Source organism: Eucyclogobius newberryi, unplaced genomic scaffold, assembly GCF_026437365.1.
Source record: "Eucyclogobius newberryi isolate DKJ021-1_F unplaced genomic scaffold, fEucNew1.0.hap1 SCAF_8, whole genome shotgun sequence".
NCBI classification, from domain to species: Eukaryota; Metazoa; Chordata; class Actinopteri; order Gobiiformes; family Gobiidae; genus Eucyclogobius; species Eucyclogobius newberryi.
Genome location: NW_027316500.1, coordinates 12,551,600 through 12,576,762, shown reverse-complemented (window position 1 = coordinate 12,576,762; position 25,163 = coordinate 12,551,600). Strand labels below are relative to the sequence as shown.

General features: G+C 39.3%; 5 protein-coding genes and 1 pseudogene across 5 annotated transcripts; 4 read left to right on the top strand and 2 right to left on the bottom strand.

Annotated features, from left to right (window-relative positions):
• Nucleotides 1-432: 432 nt before the first annotated feature.
• LOC140351254 (epoxide hydrolase 1-like) lies at nt 433-3,677 on the bottom strand. Its single transcript, XM_072437027.1, has 9 exons — nt 3,573-3,677; nt 3,274-3,496; nt 3,015-3,195; nt 1,964-2,173; nt 1,619-1,748; nt 1,162-1,373; nt 984-1,092; nt 780-905; nt 433-696 (listed from the first exon to the last, which is right to left on the bottom strand). Exons 1-9 carry the CDS (start codon nt 3,593-3,595, stop codon nt 492-494), a joined length of 1,419 nt encoding a protein of 472 aa, XP_072293128.1. The 5' UTR covers nt 3,596-3,677; the 3' UTR covers nt 433-491.
• Nucleotides 3,678-5,198: 1,521 nt separating this feature from the next.
• On the top strand, nt 5,199-9,986 carry cst3 (cystatin C (amyloid angiopathy and cerebral hemorrhage)). Its single transcript, XM_072437386.1, has 3 exons — nt 5,199-5,467; nt 9,515-9,610; nt 9,696-9,986. Exons 1-3 carry the CDS (start codon nt 5,270-5,272, stop codon nt 9,771-9,773), a joined length of 372 nt encoding a protein of 123 aa, XP_072293487.1. The 5' UTR covers nt 5,199-5,269; the 3' UTR covers nt 9,774-9,986.
• A 1,036-nt stretch (nt 9,987-11,022) lies between these two features.
• Nucleotides 11,023-13,736, top strand: LOC140351262 (glycine N-acyltransferase-like protein 3). The gene is made up of 5 exons (XM_072437036.1): nt 11,023-11,134; nt 12,152-12,259; nt 12,332-12,446; nt 12,831-12,969; nt 13,295-13,736. Exons 1-5 carry the CDS (start codon nt 11,060-11,062, stop codon nt 13,719-13,721), a joined length of 864 nt encoding a protein of 287 aa, XP_072293137.1. The 5' UTR covers nt 11,023-11,059; the 3' UTR covers nt 13,722-13,736.
• Nucleotides 13,737-14,166: 430 nt separating this feature from the next.
• Nucleotides 14,167-15,274, top strand: LOC140351491 (glycine N-acyltransferase-like protein 3; annotated as a pseudogene).
• Nucleotides 15,275-15,313: 39 nt separating this feature from the next.
• mgme1 (mitochondrial genome maintenance exonuclease 1) lies at nt 15,314-18,378 on the bottom strand. Its single transcript, XM_072437035.1, has 5 exons — nt 17,659-18,378; nt 16,761-16,998; nt 16,216-16,348; nt 15,696-15,826; nt 15,314-15,595 (listed from the first exon to the last, which is right to left on the bottom strand). Exons 1-5 carry the CDS (start codon nt 18,197-18,199, stop codon nt 15,568-15,570), a joined length of 1,071 nt encoding a protein of 356 aa, XP_072293136.1. The 5' UTR covers nt 18,200-18,378; the 3' UTR covers nt 15,314-15,567.
• Nucleotides 18,379-18,994: 616 nt separating this feature from the next.
• snx5 (sorting nexin 5) lies at nt 18,995-24,946 on the top strand. Its single transcript, XM_072437029.1, has 13 exons — nt 18,995-19,156; nt 19,993-20,097; nt 20,179-20,289; nt 20,358-20,479; nt 20,559-20,682; nt 20,962-21,057; nt 21,131-21,236; nt 21,314-21,389; nt 21,475-21,514; nt 21,604-21,690; nt 22,484-22,643; nt 22,717-22,802; nt 24,206-24,946. The coding sequence occupies exons 1-13, from the start codon at nt 19,121-19,123 to the stop codon at nt 24,254-24,256; spliced, it is 1,200 nt and encodes a 399-aa protein (XP_072293130.1). The 5' UTR covers nt 18,995-19,120; the 3' UTR covers nt 24,257-24,946.
• Nucleotides 24,947-25,163: the final 217 nt, after the last annotated feature.

Here is a 25,163-nt window from a genome sequence, read left to right as displayed (position 1 = left end):
TAAAGTGCACAACGCGCGTCGTTACTTCTCCGTCGGCAGTACACAGCTGCGCGGGGGAGAGGCGGCCACCGGCGGCATTGTGGGACGTGTAGTTTTTGCAATAAAAACGAAAGTTACGGATGTAACTACGGTTTTATGAATCGATTGAAAATTAATAAATATGAATTCAAAATGTTCGGCGAGCCGGGTTAAAACATCTGGCAGGCCGGATGTGGCCCGCGGGCCTTGTGTTTGACACATGTGGCGTAGCCGTAGCAATGACAGAAATCTCCCATGTTATCCCAATGGGAAAATCGCCAACTGTCCCATGCATAGGAAACTATTTTTTCAGTTCTCCAGTACCAGTGCACAGCTAGGAGTGATTCTGCATCAGGGAAAGTTATTCCGATGGGCACATCAAAGAATTAAAGACCCACTTTTGAGAAAGACAACTCTGTTCAATTGTAATTTATTTCTTGATAATTGTTAGAAGAGAAATTCCACAACTGGTGTTAGTACTGCACCTCCACTTTTTTGACAAAACTGAAAATGTCATCAGCCAGTAGTTGGGGCTCTTCAAAAGCAGCAAAGTGACCGCCTCGAGGCATATATGTGTACGAATAAATGTTTTTGTACTTCTGTTTTGCCCACGACTTGGGGCAGTGCATCAGCTCATTGGGAAATGCAGCCAGTCCAGTCGGGACGAACACATTTGTTCTAAAAAGAAAAAAAGAGACAATGTTTTCAAATTCACTTTGAAATGTTATAATAGATTATAACCCTTATTGAATAAAACTCACAAGCTATCAATTCTCTTGTTCGGGTTTGTGCTCAAGTTCTCTTTGTAAAAGCGCATAGAGGACACTATGGAGCCAGTGCTCCAGTAGATCATGATCACTGTCAAAAGCTCGTCCAGGGTGTATTTCCTGTAAGACCAAAACATTTTCATTTGGCTTTGTTATTAACCCTTTAGGATAATCTAATATCTGTTACTAGATTTGTACCTCTCTAAACCACCGTCCTCAAGGCCTCGGTTGTTGAAGTTGGTCCAAGTTGAGAACTTTTCCAGTAAATATGCAGCCAGGCCGACAGGGGAGTCATTCACTCCGCAGCCTGTGTGTAAGTACAAGAATAAACAACACAAAACTTAACATGTGTCAAAGATAGATTCTATTCTTCCACCTGCAGTGTCCGGTTTGGTGCCTTGAATATGCATGTAGCCCGATTCCCTCAATATCTCCCACACCACTTTCTCAAAGAAAGGGAACAGCCGTTTGACATCTTCCCTGGTGAATCCAACAAGGAAGGGCAGATATCGACCAATGACCAGAGAAATGAGCTCCATGTTACTGTTTTTTGAAGTAATCATGTTCAAATGGAGTCCTTTTACACACCTAAAACAAAAAAATACACATTGGAAACAGAACATGTGCATTGGTAACGTAGCACATTCCAAGATTTTCAAGAGTAAGCTGTTTAGATAAACAGTACACAATGACATTCTTGTTTCAAGAGTAAGCTGTTTAGATAAACAGTACACAATGACATTCTTGTTTCTTGTTTGTATTTAGCTAGAGAAGCAACAATAATCTCTTTTGGAAAGTCCAACAGAAAGATAACTTTTAACTTCTTCACATACTCGGGCTTCATCTGCGCCATGTTGGTGGTGATAAGGGAGCCCCAGTCTCCCCCTTGCAGATAAAACTGGGAAAAGCCAAGGCGCTCCATCAAGGTCAGGAAAACACGGGCAGCTGCAAGACTATTAAACCCTGTGTAGCAAAAGGTGGGTGAGTTCCAAGTCTCATACTCAAGACTTGGTTCAACTAAGGATGCTTTAACTGTTAATCTGTTCTGGCAAAGCATGGATAGCTCTATGTTTATCAATTAAGAAATGTTTAAACCCATCATATAAAACAAATATCTATGCTAGGGCAATGGTTAGGAATATAAAATAGCACCAAGCACATTGTAAGAGTGAACAAACCTTGTTTGTGTGGTGCTTCAGAATAACCATAGCCAGGAATAGATGGGCATATCACCTCAAATACAATATCGTCCTGGGTTTTTGTGAGGAGTGGAATGATTTTGTAGAACTCATAGAAGCATCCTGGCCAGCCGTGGACAATCATGAGAGGCAAAACCTTCTGGTGAGCCTGGCATTGTGGCTGCACATGGATAAAGTGCACATCCAGACCTGCAAATCAATTCAAATTACGATTTAAAAAAAATAATCGACTGGCAAGGTGTTTCTCATATATAATAATAATAATAATATATAATATATAATACATATATATATATATATATATATATATATGCTGTTATCCTGGAAACGAGCCAGAACGAGGCTGCAGGTGTGCAGTAGGACGCAAGGAATGATTGACATGTGGGAGAACTACTCGGCTGTCCACACCACGAGAAAATGAGACTCTTGATTGGTCGCAAAAATTCTCTATTATTCCTTTAATAAACATTTATGTAAATATGCCAGAATTAGCCAAAAGGCTATTTTTTTCATCTGTAGTCCTATGACAGCTGTTACGGTCAGCCTAAAACAGGGAAGTAAAAACAATAAAGCAAATATTTGACATAGATGTTAGAAATATGAAATTTCCTCACTGTGTGTGGACTAATAAAGGCTTATCTTATCTTATCTTACATTATATGATACATCAATCATCCAGTTACAGTAGGTGTAATTAATGTGAACAGATCTGGTTTGAATGAGTCAATATTTTAACAGTATTTTGAAGGTGTGATAGTGTTTGCATTTCTGATGGTTGTGGGTGTGAGGTTACAATCAGAGGCAGCGCGGACAGAAAAAGCAGTTTGACTGAAGCTACTTTTCCTAAACGGGATAATGCAGTCGCCGCTCACTGCTCCTGCTGTGGACTCATACTAGTATTTTTTTTTTGTATCAATACTTGCTCAAATTAGAATCTAGTTTCAGCCTTAAGCTTCCCTGGATTCCAGCCTCACAAAAATCATTTTGGCAGATTCTTATTGCAAACCAAGCCTTTGGTTGTTTAAATTACCTTCAATTTTGGTTTTGTAGTGCTGATACGTGTTCAGCTTGTCCACTTGTTTCTTCCAGTCAAACTCATTTTTCCAATAGGAAACGACCTTCTTCAGATGGGTGGTGTTGAAGCCGTAGTGAAAGGCGCTGTCCTCTAATGGATCTGAGAATCGTGCCCTGTCAATACGCTCATACAAATCCTTTAATAAGAAGTAACACATTTTGTTATCTTTGGCATTATTAACTTTGGCATACGTTGGCTCAGAATGTTGATTTACCTGGATCTCTTCATCTGACGTCTCCACTTTGAAATTATATACATTTATATCTTCTGACAGAGGTTTTACTCCTGCCCCCCACCATCCTTCTTCTCCAAGGGGAATATGTTTTCTTCCCTTCGTTTTGTGCAGAAAATAAGCAAAAAGGCTTAAGCCCCCAGCCACCAGCGCAGAGCCAATCATGAGTTTCTGTTGAATCTCATCCAGTGCAAAGAATGTTTCCCTGGAGAATTTGGATAAGGACAAGCAATAGATTATATTAATTTTACCGTTTCTAATTGAATGCGACAGACACTTACTTCAAATCGAGTAGTTGCTGCATTGCGTTGTTGCTTCAGCTGCGCACAAATCGATTGTTAGAGATCCACTGTCCAATGTTTAATTAAAATCACAACAGCGGTTGTAAAACGGATAAAACAATGTTCATAGGGACTTGCCAGTTTACATGAAACGAGAAACGACAATTGTTACTGATATTCTTTGCCTGAGGAACTTGCCTTAACTTGTAGCACACTTGAAGTTTTGCACCATGGACTGTGGACCGAAGACTGGAAAAGAAGAGTGGCAGTTTATTTAATAGAACTCTAGAGATATCGCCATGAAAACCTATGGTAACCAACATCCTGAACGAGCAGCCATGTTATGACTGTAAATTTGAAGAACTCATGCAATTATCCACGGGTTTCAGATTATTATTATAGTTTTTGAGTGGTCTGCCGTCCTCAAAATGGCAAAATTTAAGGAACCTGAATCCTAGCTTGACTTTATTTAATTTGCTTTTAAATAGAATAAGAAGTTAGAATTGTGAAATAATCACACTTCCTTTTTTACATACTGTAAAATGAAATATTTAAATGTACAGTAACCTATCATTGTGTTGTATTAATTGGGCTAAATAATACTTTTGCAGACCTACACGTGCCAATTTACAGTGTGGAGCCGTCCATGGATGAATTCTACTATTGTTACAGAAAAGTGCGTCAATTAAAACTCTTGTTAGTTCCTAAAGTTTTGTTAGTTCCTAAAGTTTTAACTATGCAGGGAAATCGATATCATGATAAGATTTTGGTATATAACACATTTTTTTCAAGAGATTTGACAAAAAATGCCCCAATAAATGCATTTGAAGTCATGTGTCTGTGTGTCAATGCATTGCCTGTTATCTCATCTCATTTTGTCTGACTTAACTAACAATTTCTGCTAATGTCCAAAATCAGATTGCAATAAACATGGTCAAATGTATGGATGTACAGTCGCACTGATTACACAGAGAAAGTGATGTGATAAATTCTTCAGCTTTTCTTCTCACAGGAAAAAAAGGAATAATCCTCCAACACTTTATTTTATGGTATGTTATTATGTAATATCATAAGATGGAACAGGAGCCAGTGATATTTTCTGTTTCTGAAAGGCTTTCTGGTGATCCAAATGTTAGTTTATTCCGTGTTTATTCTCAATAAGGCAGTGATCCAAAATAACAGATTCTGTGCCTGCCTTGTGCCTTCCATCATGTCGATTGTGTATCTGTTAGGGCTGCAACAAGTAATTGGAATAATCGTGACCAGTTGATTATTAAATCATTTAATGTTGATTTAATCATAGTTATTAACTGGACCAGACACTGTAAAATCAAAATAACAAAATGTCTTTTATAACAAAAAACATGTCATTAGTAAATGAAAATGTAAATAAATCTAATTTTCATCAATACACTGTATTCGCAAACATATTTTCTATCCTTCCGTCACCATAACTTGTATTTGGTTATAATGTATTTTAAATACAACTAGTCAACTGCTAAATAAATCGTCAGTTTGAGCCCTAGTATCTCTGTTAGATAAATACTGCGTTGAAATGGACCTCGCGATTATTTCTGTTTATGTCGAGCGATTACGTAATCACGTTACGTAATTACGCTTTGTACGCACTGTGCGTAACCCCGCGAGCCCAGGCCATTGTTTTTATTGTTGAGGCCAGACGCTGCAGACGAGTCACGATGAAGCTCATAACGGTGACTATCTTGGCTTTGCTTGTAGCCGGCGCGTACTCCGCGATGCCCGGAGGACTCAGGGATGTTGACGTTGAAGACGCCGGGATGAGAAATGCTTTGGACATGGCCGTGAACAAACACAACCTCGCCAAAAACGACATGTTCAGAAACGATGTGGTCGAAGTGGTCAGGGCTCAGTCTCAGGTCAGCCGCTTTTGACATTTGTCATGTCCCTAAACTCGCATCATTCCTACTCAGTAACCTCCTGAGATTTAACTTGTGTCTTATGACTACGATCGATGGGTAAAACAACTCTAGCCCGCGGGTTAATTGGAAGAATCGAGGGAAGCCGTTGTTAAAATACGTTCAGAAAATGGCATCAATAAATTAGAAACAGTGTTTGTAACTGCGTAGCTGTGGCTGGTTTAATCCGGGTGGCCATTCTTAACACCGCGTAAATGGGCCAAACACAGTCGGATCTTGTTCAGTCCCAGGCAGTGAGTCACGTGGGCGGGACACGTAACCACCATAACAAGAACTTATTGTCAAGTGACGTGACCCTCGGAATGAGCAGCAGGATGAGGCTGAAGCTATTGATATCCGGGGTGAGAGCAGAGACTGTAAGGTGATCATAAAGCTTGCACAGGATAGTGCATCCTTTAAGGAGTGGAATTCAGTGGCATTGTCAAAGAGCCTAACTGTAGCTGTGGGAGTGATCAAGACTACATGTCTGCGGCTGAGACTAACTTAAAGAAGCTTGATGTGGAGCAAGCCCAGGCCTTGCGCATCTGCTGTAGGGCTTTTAGGACCTCCCCTGTCTCGGCGCTGCAGGTTGAGTTGGGGGAATTGCCGTTACGGCTCCGGAGGCTAGAACTTCTGTTGGCTTACTGGGTGAATGTGCAAGGTCATACGAGCTCTCACCCGGTCAGGGACTTTCTCAGGGTTGATGGGGGGCAGAGTGAGGCTGGCGGTATGGTTTTCAGCCAGGTAGGAAATGCGAAGGCGCGGCTTGCGGGGGTTGGTGATCTGCGTGTGAGCCCGTCGGTGGCTCTGTCTGCTATAGCTCCGTGGAAGTTTGTCCCGGCTCCTGTTGATGTTAGCTTGCATGGCAAGCTTAGAGGAGTCGCTGGGAGGGCACCGCAGTTTGCCGTTCAAGCGCTCATCGATAAGCACTCAGGTGATGTGTTTATTTATACCGACGGGTCTAGGGATCCTGAGAGTGGGCGTACTGGCGCCGCTTATTTTGTGCCTGACCTGGGGCTAGCGGTCAAGAAGAGGTTGACAGATCGCCTTTCTGTTTTCACGTCGGAACTTATAGCGATACGGTTGGCGTTGGAATGGGCGGAATCTGCTTTGCAGTGTTGCGGCATTGTGGTGGCCTCTGACAGCCTTTCTGCATTGCAAAGCATTAAATCTGGGAAATCGGATTGCAGACAGGATGTGTTGAATGGCATCTTCTGTCTGATGCTCTCCCTGTCCAGGAAGGATGTGAGGGTTTCCTTCATTTGGGTCCCTGCGCATGTGGGGGTGGATGGTAACGAAATGGCTGATGCACTGGCTAAACATTCCCTTCGGCGGCCATCAATTGATGTGGCGGTTGAGTTGGGCAAGTCTGAAATCAAGCCCGTTATCAAGAGTCATGTGGTCGGCCTTTGGCAGGAATTTTGGAGCCACTGTGTTACTGGACGGCATCTCTATCACATACAGGGTAGTGTGGGTCCTTGCGGGTCTATGGGCAGGAACGCGTGGGAGGAAAGGGCCTTCGCCCGCATGAGGATTGGCCATACTGGACTCAATTGGTCACTGAGTAGGATAGGCAAACATCCGACCGGTCTGTGTGGTCACTGTCGGGTGCCAGAGACTGTCGAGCATGTGCTGATTTGCTGTGAGGCTTATGATAGGGAAAGGGCCGGGTTGGCCTTGTGGTTTCGGAATAATGGGCGGGAGTTCAATCTGCGGAACGTTCTGGCGATCCAGTCACAGGGTTTGTGTCAGGCTGTGGTTGCTTACTTATGTAGCACAGGGCTGGGTAAACGTTTATAGAGGTGGGGGGTGTTGGAGACTGAGCCGAGGATGAGGAGCAAGAGGATGTTCTAACGCGCTTGGACTTCATGGGCCTAGAAACGCCAAAGTGATGGAAGAAGGACTTCTAAAGGATAAAACGACAAAGACGTCCCATGACCTCATGGGCTTTGTAAAACAACAAAGATGTCCCATGATCTCATGGGCTTTGTACTTCCAAAGCACCGAACGTCAAAGAGGGTGAGGAAGGTGAAGAAGAGTCTCCCTGGAATAAAGCCGGTTGGTCTCTGACACAACAACTATTCTAGTCACAAAAACACATCATGACCTCATGGGCTTTGTAACGCCAAAGCAATGGGAGGAGTACTTTTACGGACTACGACAGAGTCTGAGTCAGAGTGACGAGATGGGGGTGGGGGTGGTCTCCTGTCCTCGCCCAGTCTCGTAGACGCACGGCTACCAAGCAGCGACATCAGTGGGCATATTAAAGCCTATAGAATGAAGCCTAAAGAATAAAGCTGTACGGTGGAAGCACCGAACGTCAAAGAAGGAGAGGAAGATGAAGAAGAGTCTCCCTGGAATAAAGCCGGTTGGTCTCTGAAACAACAACAACTATTCTAGTCACAAAGACATATCATGACCTCATGGGCTTTGTAACACCAAAGCAATGGAAGGAGTACTTTTACGGACTACGACAGTCTGAGGACTACGACAAAGTCTGAGGAATAAAGTCTGGCGGTAATGCAACACTTGGATGCCAACCGCCATAAATCAACAACAACAACAACAACAACAAGTGACGTGACAGAATATGTGTTTTAGGCAGTTTTATTCTAAAAATGGAAGTAACAATTCAGACTCTCATAATTGCTGATAAAAACCCTGTCAGAAAAGCAAAAGTTGTCTAAATGGGCCTTATTTCAATTTACACTATTGTTGGTCAAATGTACTTGTTGTTCCAACAGCTACATTTACATGGCCAGAAAGTATATACATAACTAAACTTGAATAATCAGTCCAAGCAACATACCATAGATAAATCTGATTATCAGTAACGTCAATGGATTTTAAGAGTAACTATTTGGAAGACCTTTTAATAATATATATATTCTCCTATATTTTGTAAATATAGTTAGTATATTTTTTCTATTTTACTGTACGATAGGGACACGCGCTGGAATAGTTTTTTTTAATTCAACTGTTTTTGACTTTTTTCGGCTGGATTTGAGCGTTTTTCGTTGCGTTCGTTGCGTTGTTGTGACGTGAGCTAGCTCCGAGCGAGCCCACCAGCCCCCCCCCCCGCGCCCTCCGGCCGCGCTAAAGTACGGCGTGTCGTCGGTACACGTTTATATACACGTTTATATGAAAGAGGAACTTCACGAACGATCGGGACACGCACTGGAATCGCTTTAAATCAACTTGTTTTGACTTTATTCGGCTGGATTGAGTGTTTTCGTCGTGTCGTTGCGATGTGTTTTGGCTCTGAGTCCCCCGGCTCCGGCCCCGCCCCCCGGCTCCGGCCCCGCCCCCCGGCTCCGGCCCCGCCCCCCGGCCGGCGCCGTACCGCGTTTCCACAAAGGAGGAACTCATGAAACTGCGGAGAACAGTCGTCTTACCGGAGATCGTCACGTTATCCCGTCGCAATACTGACCTAACCTAATACTGATGTGCAATTCTGTCATATGTGCAATTGCTGTTGGAATTCATGTGCAATTCATGTGCAATTACTGTGAAATTCATGCGCAATCTATGTGCTGTCGTGACACATATTCATGTGCAATTACTGTCGGGATCACATGCAATGGTATTTATTTGTCTATGGGAGTTTTTATTTATTTATAGGAGATCTTCTACTGAAAGTGTTTTTCAGACTTCCTATAAGTGATCTGTTCTTCTGTATCTACCTCTGGATCTACCTGCGTTGCACCAATAAAATTTCCCCATGTGGGACAATAAAGCAATATCTTATCTTATCTTATCTTATCTTATCTTATCTTATCTTAATAATAAAATTACTCTTTAAAAACAATCGTAAATAAATCAGATTTCTCATATCAGCTGTAACTGTCAAAAGGAAAAAAAAATCTGATAATGATCCGTTTTATGGTGTGCATTTAAAGTTAAAATATGTCTTAAAAGTAAAATGTATATATGTAAAATATATATGTATAACTACTTGCCAATAAGTTCCACCCTGCTCAAGTATAATTCTCTGTTCCTTTGTTAAAGGTGGTGGCTGGTGTGAAGTACATTATAACTGTCAAAATGGCCAGGACCAACTGCAGAAAGAACAAGACCAATGAAGTGTGTCACCCCACAGCAGAGGTAGTTTTATTTATGATTATTTATGATACGTTATTCTGTTTGTTAGCTTTGTTGGCTTGACGATTGTCCTCTTCTTCTCTCGCAGCCCTACCAGTGCACGTTCACAGTGTGGAGCCGTCCTTGGATGAACGAAATCCAGGAGCTTGACGAGAAATGCTCTTAGAAATACTGCATTGCCAGCCACATTTAAAGTGCTAAAGCATGGATGAGCAAACTGACGAGCAATAATATTCCTTTAGACGTAACTCAATCAGGATTATACCTTTTATTCAGAGGAAAGTGTAATTTGTACTAACTCTAAACATTTTTAATACAGTAAATGATTGCTTATTGATTGAGTTCATACCACATTGAAATAAAGTTGGATGAAAATGAATCACTTTTCTGTGTGTTTTTTACTGTTGAGGCAAAAGAACGGCCTGGCCACATTTTATAAAAGCTTATCATTTTGTCAATGTCAGTAAACCACAATCAACCCCTCGTGCTGGGGGTCTAGTTTCCCTAAAATGCCAATTCAAACTGAAGCTGTTTCCGAACCCACTCTTTGTGAAGCTGATCTGTAGTTTTGTATTCTGATGTCTGAAACAAGCTCCGTCCAGATGAAAACCTGATTTAAAATTCTGCCTAGATTGTCTTTGTTAATATATGTATTTTAGAGTATGGTAAATTTAATTTGAGGTGAACAAACTGACCCAGATTCTTCCCAGAATTATTGATTTGACTGGAAATACGTGGGTTACAGGGTTCTTATTATCCCTCTAGCAGCTTGGGAGTTTTATCGGCTGCTAGATGACGTCCCACACTTGCTCTGGCTGCCCATTCGGAGCAGTGTAAAATAATCTAATCTTAAAAAAGTGGCTGCAGAGCCAGCGCGGTCAAATAGCCCAGCAGTTTCAGGAGCCGCGGAACAAAATAACAAGGCAGTTTCGCGGCTCTGTAGACACTCTCTTACAGGCCGTAGTCGCTTGGTTGTGTAAATGTGAGTATTTTGGCATGTGTATTGTAGCGACCCTAATGTTAAACATGATCAGGTTAAATGTTCCTTTTCATTTCTACACTGTTATTAATGCCTTGTTATTGTGTGGAGTTCAGCGCGCATGCGTGCGCGGTCTCTGGGGCGGGGCTAAGAGCGAGCTCTGGAGACGAGGGTTTGTTTTTCCCGTTATAACCATATATTGGTTGGCGTGGTTACGGCCGACAGTACTCTGTTTGATAAATAAAGTGACAATGTGTGAGCACTAAACCGGCATTCATTATTCATTATTAACTTGAGCGAGACGTTACAGTATGATCTGCAAATACTTTTGCGATTAGGAGCTATTGACCTCGGAAGTCCGAATCTGTGAATCTGACGCTAACTTTATCGCAGAGCAATGTCCAGTGGAACTCGGCCTGTCAGATTAATCATTGAACTCAGCACTTTTGACCGCAGCAGTTCTGGGTGAAAACATGAAGACTCTCGAGGGGCTGGAACTTCAAGTGGCCGAGGAAGTCCTCAAGAAACACTTTCCAAGAAGTTATAAGGTAACTGGAAACTATTTAATGCCAGAAAGACTAAGGCTTTGTCTGGAAATTATGGCCTGTTTAAATTACAACACTTTAGAGACAAAAATAACCTCTGCAGCACGATTCTCCTATTTTATGCAGTTGTGTCAAATTTTCAAGAAAAAAATATGTGTGTAACGGGTGTGTAACCGCACGCCGTATACGGAACAAAGGAGGCAGGGACTTGTCATCAAAATGTTATTGTCTGTGAAACAAAACATTAAAGCATTTATGCCTCCACACTGCAATATCGGCTACCCTCGGCACGCGGTAGAATTGTACTGCGAGGGAAGTAAAGCCGGCAGGAAAAAACACACGCAGTGTGCACAGGTATTTTCAAAATAAAATGACAAAATAGTAAAATTCACATTTAACATAATAAAGTGCATTTTAACTCTGTTACATGTGCGTCCACAAAACATGGTTCTAATCAAACTTACATATGTACGGAAACTGAAGGTAAATAAGGCACAAGCTGCCATGGCATAACTTTTATTGCAGTGATTAATCAGCCTATGTAAAGAACCATTTAAGTCCCCAAACGTTTATAACAGCATTGGTATTTATTGTTATCATATTATAAATGTAGAATATCTACTTCCCAAATAAGATAACGCAGCAACTGAAATGTTTTCATGGCTTGTACAACAACCCAAAGCAATAGAGACAAACTAACATGGACCATTGTCATTATTCAATACTTATCAGTTGTAAAATTAATAATAATAATAATAATAATAATAATAATATACAAACAAATGTTTGAGCATCAAACATGAACTGGCAATGAATAGCAATTATATAAAATAAATGCTTCATATTGTACAGAATATTCTTTTAAATATGCAGCTCTATCACCTACGTATGCTGAACAACTATTCCATGTAGGATTATTTGGAGTTTTAATGCTAGAACAAACAATACTGTGAAATGTGACTGATGAGTAAATATTGTACTTTTTGTCAGAAAAGCAATCTTTCACACTCTGTTTCATAGGTGTATGGCTTTCTGCACAGCATTAACAGGGGGAAACCCACAATATTGGAGGTAGTTGTCGATGCGTGGCCGGATTTTAAAGTCATTATTTGCAGACCTGACCTCGCAGTAAGTTCACAGTCCAGAGGTATAAAACTGTAATTAAAGCAGCCAGAGCATTTTATACTTTACATGTGACAGAATAGGCACGTCATGGATTACACATTAAAAGTGACAATCTTCAGCATGGATGAGCAAATCTTCAGGATGATGTTGGAAAATACTGTTGACTGGAGGCATAACTTCTTATTTGCAGGTAAGATTTATCTCAATAGTTCCATATGTTCATGTTGTTATGGTTGGAAAAATGGTAGGAAAAAAATAAAAACACTCTGTCTATATATAATCAAATTATAACCAATGTGCTTTGTAACTGATAAACATGTATTATAAATATGAATTAAATCATAATCTATACAGTACATCTCTGCAAATGCAAATCATAATAAATCATATTTTACAACAAGCTTAACCAGTATTAGATCCAGTATAGATTTGAGTTTCATAGTAATGAAGGATTAGGACCACTGTCATAGATTAAGAATTGACAATTAGAAACAAACACATTCTACATTTTTGATGGTTAAAAAAGTCCATAACATTGAAACTAATTAAATGTTTCCCTTTGCTGTTTCTCTAGGCCTTGATGCTTCAAATGAACCCATCATCAGGGAAGTTTCTGCTATGAAAAATATAAACCAGAAAACATACACAAATGCAGCAGTTCATTTGTTGTATTTGCCCAACATCAGTGATTTGAACTCACCAACTGTTGATGGGTAAAATAGCTTTTCCTTTATCATTTATAGATAAATATTTGCCCGGTTTCACAATCATCAATAAAATCCTACTATGTAACGTTTCCACCAATGAAGAGCCTCAAATTAAACCCTTGATTTGAATTACTGATACCGTGAAGCATCTTTAAGTGTCCTGAAAAGCGCTATATGAATGAAAGTGTCTTGCATTTGCTGCGTGTCCTCCCTTCTCTTATACCCATTCCACGCTAAAACGGTCCTGTCTAAAGCCCATAGGCGAGGAGAAAAAAGAAACAAATAAAGCCAAAATAAACAAATATGCAAATGTATTTTTTTTCCCCCACAGAGAGCTTGGGTTAAGGATCACGTCGCTCGACTTGTCTCACGTCGATTTGGTGAACAACACTTGGAAGTTTGGCGGAAACGAGCGAGCCTACAGAAACATTAAACGCTCAATTTCCAACTTCCCCACATGTTGCATTAAGGATGAACTGGACCAGCCCGTGTCATGGATCCTGGTCTATGACTACTGTGCCATAGGGATACTATACACTGTCCCTGAACATAGAGGGAAAGGTTATGGTAAAGTTCTGGTGAGTGCGTTGGCAAAGAGACTCTATGCTGAAGGGTATCCAATCTACTGCTTCATAGAGCAGGACAACACAGTCTCTTACAAACTGTTCAAGAGCCTGGGCTTCACCGAAGACTCTTCTTACAGAGCAGTGTGGCTTGACGTTAATACTCCAAAAGATCTTGTACCAAAAAGATCTTAACTGACAAATCCTGACTGTGTTTTACTATTAACTGTGTTTCATCCTGTTTTTAGTCCTTTAGTGTGTGTATATGTGTTATAAATGTAGAATCATTATTTAAAAGTGAGTGATAGTTTTCTAGTGTCTTAATATCCTTGTCCGGCTTTGGAATTAATGTTATGATGCCTTGTTTCATGCTTGTTGGTAGAGTTAAGTTAGTTATGGTTTCATTAAACACTTGATGAGCAGGATTCCAAATTGAGGAATGTGGAATCATTTATTGGCAACATGCGCCAATGAACAATTTGCATGTATTTTTCTGGCAGATTTGCATGTTTTTTTCCTGGCAAATTTAAATTGTTTAAACTCAAATTTCCCCCTTCTATAAGTGGCCCTAATACGCATTTGTAATTTCTCAATTTTGACATTAGAATGAATGAATATGTTCATATTATATAATAGATCCATGATTGTAACTCACAAAAACATACAATGGAATTGACAGCAGAGCAACTACAAACTGCAGAAGTGAAACTGAAATAACAGCTCAAGGACAGCCAGTCAGACCCATTGAAGTATGTTGTGGTCCAATGGCCTGACTTTAGTGTTTTCATTTGCAAATCAATTTGTGAACAGATATGTGCTGCAGCAGTTACCAATGCAAATGTCACATTAATGTAAACTTCTTCCTTCTGTGTCCAGAAAGGCGACTTGTTCAAAGACATACACGCTTTTGCAAAAGATGAAGCAAAATTGGAAGAAACCATAAGAAACTATATATGTTTTGATTGGGCAAAGAACTTTTATCTAATGTAGGTAAATCCAACAATATGTGAACAACACCATGGCACTTTCACACAAACAATAAATGTGGACTGATATTAAGTTTATTTTACATATTTAATTATTTTACACTTGATTCAAAATAAAACACACATACATTTTTAAATAATCAAGCATATTAGGTTGGCACTGATTGTGACAACAGACGTTTACAGCAGTGGCATCAGAAAAGCACATTTCATGAAAATGTGTGTCTGTGTGTCACATGATGATCCTGAAAGGTGTGTCCAATCTCCATGATATCAACTGCTAAAACATACATTATATCTTTATTTCTCATAATGTTACTAAAAGCACTCTGATGATTTTCTTTAAGCGCTGGAATCTCTTTGAACGTATCTCACAGTGAAATGGTCAATAACACTTGGAAGTTTGGATAAAAAGACCGACTCTGCAGAATATTCAAAACATGTTGTGAAACTTTCTGCATCCAACACACAAGAGAGTTGGATGCAGAAGTTAGGCCCGTGTCCTGGATTACATATGCATCCTGCGCTATGTGGACGTTGTACACTGCCCCTGAACAGAGAGGAAAAGGCTATGCCAAAATGGTGCTCAGTGCTTTGGCAAAAATATTTTTTAACTGAGGAATTCCCAGTCTATTGCTTCATTGAAGAGGAAAATCCAGTCTCCCATCAGCTTTTCAAAGGGTTGGAATTTACTGAAGAACCCTTGCATAGAGAAGCTTGGTTTGACTTCACACCAAATGCTACATAATGGTGCATTTGCATTAGCGTTGCTAGTGATGCTAAAGAATAGGCTTAAATCTGAAACTCTGACACACTATTTTAAGACTATAAACTGTCATGTTCAATACCAAGTATTTGTAGTTTCTTTACTATATTACCATGTGGTCTTTTACGTGTTCTGATAAAGATCATAATCATTTCTAAAACTCTTGAGTATCTTTAGTTTCAATACTACTTTTAGCATCAGTTGGTATCTGTATTTTGATTCTTTTGACAACCCTAGTTTTCATACAAAAGTCTCTTCACAATAGAATCGAGCTTGTCCACACCTCATCTTATAAGTTATTTGTGGCTTGAGCAGACCTGAAATTAAACGTGAAGATGTTAGCGATCATTAACGGGGAGCAGAGTCCTGAGAAATGTGAAATCATACATATTACATTGTTGTAACACTTTTCCGTACCTCTTTTCAAAAAAATCTTCAAGCCGTATCAGCCAGTTTTTCCAATAATCTATCATCAGCTCTGAGTTCAGCTGATGTGCGTGAGCCGGTGAGCCGTCTTTGTAGGCAACAACTATAAGACCGTTCTCAACCTGCAATATGAACAAATAGATTTATTACTGACATGTTTCTGTAATGAACAAATGCGGGACAAGGCCTGTTCAATAATTACAACATCAACTTATCATTCAGTAAATTAAATCGGGAACAACATTTTATGGTTTCTAATACTTACCATGTGTATATTTTCTTTGCACTAGTGGGGATTATTTTGTTATGTGTTACGTAAATGTTGAATAATTAACATCAAGTACTTAAGGGTTTCATTCTCCTATTTATTTGTTGCAATACATTTTCTCCAAAGAGTTTACTGCTTAAGAGTTATTGTGTCAGTGGCATAGAGTAGTTTCAATGTTTTTGTATATCACGATATAGTTCAAAAGGTGTGTTAAGAAATACTAAATCCAAGTAGATAAAGCACCTGGTATTTGTAGTTGGCGTCGGTGTTCAGCGCTCCGGCGTAGGCTGCCACTTGGATTGGGTTGTCGTACGTGTTGCCAAGAAAGGGCTTAGGTTTTTCGGACGTTTTCCAGTCAATAACGCACAGGACACCCCTGTAGAATGAAAGTAGTTCATTATACACGAAAAGACACAGGTATACAAGTAGTTTCAAGTCATGCAGAAATTATTGCAGTCGATGCTTTCATTTGAATTGTGATCATTTGAATTTTGTTGACAAGTGAACATGTTGATGTAGTGTGGTTTCCGTTTTTTTGTTACTTAAAAACTATTAGCAAAAATGTCTGTGTTGAATTTCACGTTGCATTTAACCACGCAAATTAAGGATTTAGAGAAAAAAATCTAAATTTGCGCCCTTGATTTTGACTCAGAAACTATAATATTGTCTCAAACAACGTACATATATTCCATCACACAGACTAGAAACAATAAAATAAAAATATACGTTTAATCTTAATTTAAGTATTCAAATTAACCGTGTAAATTGTTCTGTTGATTTTAAATTACCTGTAGCGAGCAACGCAGTCCACAATGCCGAGGTAATTCAGAGCGTGGTGTTGGACAGTGCTCTCTATGGCGCGCACTTCTCTCACATCGTCCAGGATGTGTGAGACGCTCTGCATGTAACCACTGATCTCAGGGGGGAATTGGGACATCTCAGAGGGGTCCCGGTCGGTCCACTTCACGCCAGATGACAAGGTCTTCTCCAAAGCTGAATGAAATGTCTTACCCTGACGAAATAGGTCTGAAAGAAAAGAGCAGATAAAAATGCAACACCGGAATTCAATCAGGATCACAAGCCAAAACAAGTTAAGATAAGATAAGATATTCCTTTATTTTTATTACTGAAAAAATGTGTGGCAAGAATAGTTTTATTTAATACAATATTTATAGTAAAAAAAAACTGTGGATCAAAAAAGCAATCGTCACAGATTAAATACAATTGTTTCTATAAGTCTATGACAATACTACAAGCCAACAGTATAATTTATATAACCATTTTATGTTGGGCTTGTTTTTAGGCTATGAGGACCATCATTAGTTTGTTTAATTTCAGTAAGTTTATTTTCTCCCAGCTTAATTTCACTCTCTGAGCTCTGCTGTTGGTAATAATTGTAAGAAGGCAGAATCTGAATCTCTTTTATACACATTTTTCAGTACAAATGTCACCTACATTGCCCAAAACAGCACTGATTTAAGATGAAACATAATTACTTCTGTATATTTATAATACCACATAAAGTATCATTTGTATTACCCTGTTCTTTTTGTTGAGCACTGTGACTATTATTAGACTCACAATTAATTTCGATCAGTTCGATTCAACTTTAACCGGTGTCAATAACGATAATAGTGCGCAAGTTGATTTCTGAAAGGCACACACAACAAAGTAAACAATCCTTACTCTGGCTGTACGCCTTGAAGCCTTCCTCTCCCAGCTCTTGCACCATCCTCCTCTTCCATCTCTCCAGGTAAAAGATCTGCTCCGTGGACATAGTCTGCTGTATGATGCGGGTCACACTGGGCACAGCACCTCTGCCCTGGCCCCTGTCCAGGTGGATCCGAGTTGGTGGTCCTGCTCCTGGCTCCATCTCCTGCTCATCCTCCTCTCTTGACCTCTCTAAAAAAAGAGGATGGAGCACCTTGGGGGTCCTCTCCTCTCCTCTCGTGGGTGTAATCGGCGGGGGGGTCTTGATAACGGGCCCATACATGTGGTCATCCTCCTCCTGGATAGTTAGCGGTGTCTGTGAGCTAACTCTGGACATGACAGACTTCACCAGGGAAGAGTAGCGCTCCGTGTCCACTGCGCTGTACGGACTGAGTCTCTTTGCGGCTTGTTGTAACCCTTGACACAAAGATAAATGCGTCACTGTGAGGTGGGAGGCACAACAACAAGGCATCTGTGCAATAATGCCCACAAGAGTAGCATTTCTGAAGGCGAACATTCCCGTAAAGTTACACACAACAGCCCCGAAAACAAAACAACAACAAAGGGAGTCTTTTATTGTTGTGTTGATGCTTGAAAGTGGGAATAAACCGCCCGATTCAAGGGATAATTACGTGGTTTGAGGTAGTTTCGTTTTCAGCACTTTGTCTGGACATGTCCAAAAGAAAAGTCTTCGAAAAACACAGTTTCCAAACGACGCGCTCGTTCCGTTGCACACGTTTCTGTTATATGGGACTTGTAGTTTTTTGTGCAGGTATTATCCTGTTAACTGTGATGGCAAAAACTACAGTTCCCATAAAATATTGTTCCGTCATTTATATTTGACCGTGTGGGGAACAAAAATTAAATGTACAAAGATCCTTTATTACAAAATGGTGAAAAAGTACTCCGGTGAGATCTTCAACCAACATCCGGTTCAAGCAGTCATGTTCCGACTGTTGAAATACTCACAATTATCTCTTCAATGTTTTACTAATTACACGTTTGCTGCTTTTACAATCACAAGATGGCCGGTGCAACAGACTATTGTCCCTCTAGCCTTTATTATACAGCATTGTTTTTATATTTGTATCCCTTCTTAGAAAAAATGTCATTATTGTTGTTGACACTAAATTACACGCGTTATTTATTGAAAATATTGAACATACTAAAAGGTATCGTCTTTAAATTAAAGGTGGAATATGATTGATTTGGTTTCAGACAAATCGCTGCACTTCTGAGCTTGTCACTGTCCAATCATATTGACCCGGAGGCGGGACTTTATCTTCCGTGATCGTCATCAAAATGAGAGTAAAAAAAAAAGTTGACAGCTCTCGTCAGGCATCTCTCCAACAGCAGCGCTTCCTGGATTTAACGCTAGTTCGGCTATTTGTGCTGTTCCTCTGCTTTTGTTACACACCCTTTTCTGTGTTGTACCAGCATGACATCCACTTTAGACGAAAGTAATAAGGAAAAAGTAAGTTTTGCCGTTTTTTTACCATGCAAATTGCAACAAATCCAACACTTGTAGCTCCCGGTTAGCCAACAATGTTTAGCTAACTTACTATCGCCACAAGTTGCTACCAATAAAAAGCCAAACGCAAGCAATGAAATAACATAATTCAACGCTCGATAAACTGTCAGACTGTTAATCCTAAAGGTTTTTTTAAGTAAACTTGCGCATTGGAAGGCAGTGCATATCAGCTATGATAAGCCACGGTGTCGCTTTTCTATCTCACTTGCTAAACACTTTTCGATCAGCTGACTTAAATTATATGTCATACATTTGTCTTTTGTCCAATTTTAAATACTGGAGTTCAGCTAAGTCTCACTGTGGTATATGTAACTCATTATCTTCTAACGGTCAATTGTTATGTTACATTGTTATTAATAGCAAGGCTGCAACGATTAATCAATGACTCATTCTGACGAGTCGACTATTGAAATAATTGTAAATGTATTTTGATCATTGCAATCGTTGATTGTGGACTATACAGACTGTAAACATACATACACAACACTAAAACATGTTTTATAACAAAGAAACATTATAATATACAAATGCATCAATAATGCACCCTAAATAAATTAAATACCCTCTATCTGTCGTTTGTCAACATATTTCAACATCATTGGTTAACATTGTGTTGAAAAATCGCAATATACAATAGAAATCACTGTTTGATTAGTCAATGAATTAAAAATAATCACTGACTAGTCAACTACTGAAGTCATTAACAGTGACGGCCTTAAATGTTAGAATTATTTTTATTTTATTTATAGTAGATCTACAGTCTTGTTTTTCTTTTTCAGATTCGCTCGGTTTCAGTGGACTTGAACCATGATGCTTCACTTCTCATTGACATTCCTGATGCGCTATGTGAAAGGGACAAAGTCAAGTTCACTGTCCATACAAAGGTAATGTCTATATTTTATTTTAAACAGCTGTAATGTATTCTCTTTGCACCTAACAACATATGAAACATTTTCCTCTATTAGACAACACTGAGCTCTTTCCAGAAGCCTGAGTTCTCCGTTCCCAGGCAGCATGAAGACTTTATCTGGTTACATGACACTCTGGTGGAGACAGAGGAATATGCTGGGCTCATTGTAAGTTAAAGCTAAATATTGTATTAACATTTTCCGAGTGCTCCTTTTAACACCCATCTTCCCAAAAGATCCCCCCTGCCCCGCCTAAACCTGACTTTGAAGGCCCTCGTGAAAAGATGCATAAACTCGGAGAAGGCGAGTCTACCATGACAAAGGAGGAGTATACCAAAATGAAACAGGAACTGGAAGCGTGAGTACAACACTAACTTAAAGAGTCATAACATTTTACATAAAACTTGTTCCTCAAAACAGTTTTATTTCCTTTTCAGTGAATACTTGGCTGTGTTCAAGAAAACCGTGCAAGTCCACGAAGTCTTCCTACAGAGACTCTCCTCGCATCCAGTTTTAAGCAAAGACAGAAACTTCCAGATTTTCTTAGAGTATGACCAGGATGTAAGTCCCACATTAATGCTGACTACACTTCCCTGGTTGTGAGCTGGAAACAGAGGAAATGGAGTTTACTGGAGAGTTGTGACACATGACCTCAGTCCTGCAATGATCAGCATTTGTGGTCACTAGTAACGGGATCAAAGATTGACATGACTAAGACTTGATTACCTATAGTTTTCTTAGGATTTCGGGTTGTAGTATTTATTTGTGAACCGCTAGGCTTGTAATTTCCACTAAACATATGTTTAGTGTAATGTTATATTTCTCCTTTTTGGTTTGCAGCTTACTGTGAGGAGGAAGAATGCAAAGGAAATGTTTGGAGGTTTCTTTAAAAACATGGTCAAATCGGCAGACGAGGTCCTAATCTCAGGAATTAAGGTTTGTCACAACCGCTTGTGTAACTAAGCACACTTCAGAATCTATAACCTTGTGTTTTGTGTGTCGCTTTTAGGAAGTTGATGACTTTTTTGAACAGGAGAAGACATTTCTGCTCGACTACTACAGCAAGATTAAAGACTCCACTGCCAAAGCTGAAAAAATGACCCGTTCACACCAAAGTAAGGCAAACGTTTCACGCATTATTTGGCACACACTGGTCCAAAATTATATTGTATTATTTTATTTCTTTCAACAGATATTGCTGATGACTATATTCGCATCTCTGCAACTTTAAACAGCATTTCAGCAGACGACAGCACGGCAAATAAAAAGCAAGTTTGGAGGTTTAAATGATTTGACTGCAAAGCGTATGCAGAAAAACAAAATGACGATGTTTGTTTTAATTTTTTTATTCAGGCACTTAGAGAAATTGTCTGACCTGTTTGAAAAATTAAGAGTAAGTCTAAGCCGTACAAAATATGTATATATCTGCACTATGAGGATTTTATGTTTTGGTTTATGCACTAAAGCCTTTGTGTTTTATAGAAAGTGGAGGGAAGAGTAGCTTCAGACCAGGAGCTAAAACTGACTGAGCTGCTAAGATATTACATGAGAGATATTCAAGCTGCCAAGGTGAGAATGAAAATGACAAGGTACATTAATCGTATCGGTGTAACTTTCCTAGTGGAAGGTCCAAGATGTTTTATTGCTTTTGCCAGGAATGCCCTACAGTATGGTATATGTGCATCAATCTTACATTTCATATTGTTCATTTAATAATGTTTTTAGTATTTGGTCTTGTGGAGTCCACTGCTTGTCTCCATGGAGATTGCAAAATTTATTGCCGCTTTGTGCAATATTCATGTTAAAATCCATCAAATTTCCAGAACCTCCATCTACGCATAAAGATACTTACAAACGCTCAACTGTGATGACATAAAACTTCATCTGTCGTTGGTCTGTGAATACTAGATCCTACAGTTATACTCAAATTCTTAATCAATGTCTTTTTCAATTCCCCGGGAAGTCTTGTCGTTTTTTCTTAGTGGTTCTCAAACTTTTCACACCAAGTACCACCTGAGATGATGTGTGGTTCTCCGAGTACCACCAGATGTAAACCCGGACTGTAGTAGGCCTAAATTAGGGCAAAATGACACTAAACCGTATAACTGTAAAATAATTTAAACAAGGTAAATAATTAAGAATAACCCAAAGAAAGATAAAAAAACATTACATTTGCGACAAATTACTACAAACTGTAAAGGGTCTCACGAACCTCCAGAAACAACCTGGTACATACTATAATCTAAACTAAATATCTTTAAATGAATCAAAACATTTCCCTTAAACTTTGGACCGTAAATTACAAAAGCTTCCTCTTTAACATTTGCCTCTTGCGCTGGAGTAACTGTGATCTTGTGTGCAGGACCTGTTGTATAGACGAGCGAGGGCTTTGGCTGATTATGAAAACTCTAACAAGGCTCTGGACAAGGCCAGACTGAAAAGCAAGGACGTTCCCCAGGCGGAGGAGAACCAGCAGCAAAGTCTGCAGAAGTTTGACAAGCTGTCCGAGTCCGGAAAAAGAGGTCTGCGTCTTTAATGCGGTACAAAAACATCTTCAGGCGCACACTATTTAAATGTTGTTGTTTCCCTCTCTAGAACTGACAAATTTCAAGGGCAGGCGTGTGGTGGCCTTTCGGAAAAACCTCATAGAGATGGCTGAGCTGGAAATAAAACATGCCAAGGTGAGTGTCGAGCTGTCTCTGTTGAAACAATGTTCTGATCAGTGGTTATTGCAAACACCCAGAGGCAATGGGTTTGTTCTCTTTTTATTAACACAAAGTCCGAGCTCACTAAAATGGGCCTAAATGAAGAACCGGCCCATGTCTCCGCTCACGATTAAAACAGTTAAAGCATAACATTGCCTTATCCTAGATTAAACTCATGAGAATTAAGTATTTCTAAAAAGCCTGCATTTTCTTAAACAAACCTAATGTTGGTTACAATTCCCAGGCCTAAATGTCTTCTTTTTTATTTTACTTATCTTCAAAACTCTGAGCAGTATTTTAGGATCATTCCAATAACGACAATCCAATGTTTTTGCACTCAGAATTGTACAAAAATGTTCCCGTAGATGTCTATGTTGCGATTTAGCACAAATATATGGTGTGACTGTACAAATGAAACCGCTTTTTGTTGTTTAGTGTTTATAGACGATATACTCTATATTCTAAAATTGCATGATTTCAAATCAACATATTGACAATACTTTGCCCACCTCTGCTCTTGAGATTCAATAGTAAGAGCCTGTATTTCCTAGGTCAGTCTGAGAAAGGGGCAGCTTGTTTTATGCATCCGCTGTATAACTGTATAATGTCCTTGTCTTCAATCGTTACACAGAAATAACTTTCTTTTGGGCAGACAATGCGTTAGGGAGATGAAGTTACCTTGACATGTTTCGGCTGCTTGCGCTCAGCTGTCTTCAATCACAAAGTTCTGAAGAAGGCTGGCAACTTGCAGCCAAAACATGTCAAGGTGAACGCTTTGTCTGCCTGGCAAAAGAAAAGGTTATATTTCTAACTCTGCTGGGAAATATGGGAAAAATATGTATCACTTTTTTGCTTTTCCTCATATTCAGGGATGCAACTAACGATCATTTTTCTAATCGATTATCCAGATGAAGTTAAGATGCTTGAAGTCATCTAGATTGAGTTTTTTACAGATAAACTAGTATTTTCTTTAATGAAAAACGCTTAAAGTACTTGTGTCCTGTGTTTTGATGTAATTCCAGCTTTGCACGAGTCATAAAACACCTCAGAACATGGCGTGTTTTGGAGTCTGTTTGTAGTCCAGATAAAGATGATTCCATTTTCTAAATTAGTTGACAATTACCTCAATAATCAATTATTTGACATTAATCGATTAACCTGTTGCAGCCCTAATCTCTATTGATCAGTTCAGTTAATTTAATCTTATCATAAATACATGCATTGGCGTTTATTATTAAGGTTCATGAACATAAACAAGACAGACTTTTAACACAAACACAGTCTAAAGCCCCCAGCTGATTATTGGCTAAAAGCAATTGGATCTCAATGACTATGAGATCATTTCTTGTCTAACTGTGTCGTTGTCCCCGTGTGTGCAGAATAATGCCACTCTATTGCAAGGATGCATCGACCTGATCAACAGTAAGTGAAGTTCTGCCTTCGCCTCTTGTTCAGTGGAAATGCTCAAAGCTTTTGATGGACATGAAACGTCTCCTTCCTCTACCCACGGGCCTTATGTCACTTTATGAACCTGCCCAAGACCGAGCCAGTGTCTTGTATGTAAGCGGTATATGTTTACACGCTCCTGTTGCCATCCTTTAGCCTCTAGTTTTATCTTTCCGAACTATGATTGGCAATGTATTTGATAATTTCTGATCATTTTCTCTTGATTTGTGTCATCACATCAGATTAATTATATTTTTTTCCATCCTTTGTTAAACCTCCATTCAAAGAAGTACCATTTTGTCGACCAGATTGACTTTAAAATGTGCTCAGTTTGTTTTCTATATCTCCTCAAAAGGTATCTTTGTTTTCTTTTCTCATCTCTTCAGCACTACATGTTTTTCTTTCACCGTTTTATTTCAGATTGCAATCTGCTTGTGCCACATATAATGTATTGTACATTTATTCAAGTTTACCTTTTCAACTGATGCACTAAAAGTGAAAAATATATTGCAATCCAATTACAAGGAGTCAAAATGCATTAGTTTTTTAAAGAAGTGAATGTATTTCTTATGGATTCCAGTTCATGTGCAAACTTTCCCATATTCTTTATTGGAGAACATTAGTATTTTATAGATTTGTAATGATGAAAATAAATAAATCCTACTTTCCCAAGACCCTTGTATCAATTGTACTCTTTACAAAAAATAATATTTGCATCAAATGGATTAAACAAACAACAACTGATGATTGAGTTGAAATAAGGACTGGTACTGCTAATTTCCACAAGCAAAAATGTTTCTTCTCTGAGTTTTATACAAAGAGGTAAGCTGATAGTTCTCCTTCTATTTGTGGGTTTCTGCTTCCTGTTTATTGGTGATATTTTGAGGACTT

Bases quoted from the DNA above. Each gene is read 5' to 3' on its own strand.
- LOC140351254 (XM_072437027.1), bottom strand. From the start codon at position 3,595: ATGCAGCAACTACTCGATTTGAA. The intron at 3,497-3,572 runs GTAAGTGTCTGT...CAAATTCTCCAG, and splicing joins CAGCAACTACTCGATTTGAA to GGAAACATTCTTTGCACTGG. The intron at 3,196-3,273 runs GTAAATCAACAT...TTCTTATTAAAG, and splicing joins CGTCAGATGAAGAGATCCAG to GATTTGTATGAGCGTATTGA.
- cst3 (XM_072437386.1), top strand. From the start codon at position 5,270: ATGAAGCTCATAACGGTGACTATCTTGGCTTTGCTTGTAGCCGGCGCG. The intron at 5,468-9,514 runs GTCAGCCGCTTT...CCTTTGTTAAAG, and splicing joins TGGTCAGGGCTCAGTCTCAG to GTGGTGGCTGGTGTGAAGTA. The intron at 9,611-9,695 runs GTAGTTTTATTT...CTTCTCTCGCAG, and splicing joins TGTGTCACCCCACAGCAGAG to CCCTACCAGTGCACGTTCAC.
- LOC140351262 (XM_072437036.1), top strand. From the start codon at position 11,060: ATGAAGACTCTCGAGGGGCTGGAACTTCAAGTGGCCGAGGAAGTCCTC. The intron at 11,135-12,151 runs GTAACTGGAAAC...TCTGTTTCATAG, and splicing joins ACTTTCCAAGAAGTTATAAG to GTGTATGGCTTTCTGCACAG. The intron at 12,970-13,294 runs GTAAAATAGCTT...TTTCCCCCACAG, and splicing joins AACTCACCAACTGTTGATGG to AGAGCTTGGGTTAAGGATCA.
- mgme1 (XM_072437035.1), bottom strand. From the start codon at position 18,199: ATGTTCGCCTTCAGAAATGCTACTCTTGTGGGCATTATTGCACAGATG. The intron at 16,349-16,760 runs GTAATTTAAAAT...TTCATTCTACAG, and splicing joins GACTGCGTTGCTCGCTACAG to GGGTGTCCTGTGCGTTATTG. The intron at 15,596-15,695 runs GTACGGAAAAGT...GTTTAATTTCAG, and splicing joins GAAGATTTTTTTGAAAAGAG to GTCTGCTCAAGCCACAAATA.
- snx5 (XM_072437029.1), top strand. From the start codon at position 19,121: ATGACATCCACTTTAGACGAAAGTAATAAGGAAAAA. The intron at 19,157-19,992 runs GTAAGTTTTGCC...TTTCTTTTTCAG, and splicing joins ACGAAAGTAATAAGGAAAAA to ATTCGCTCGGTTTCAGTGGA. The intron at 21,237-21,313 runs GTAAGGCAAACG...TTCTTTCAACAG, and splicing joins AATGACCCGTTCACACCAAA to ATATTGCTGATGACTATATT.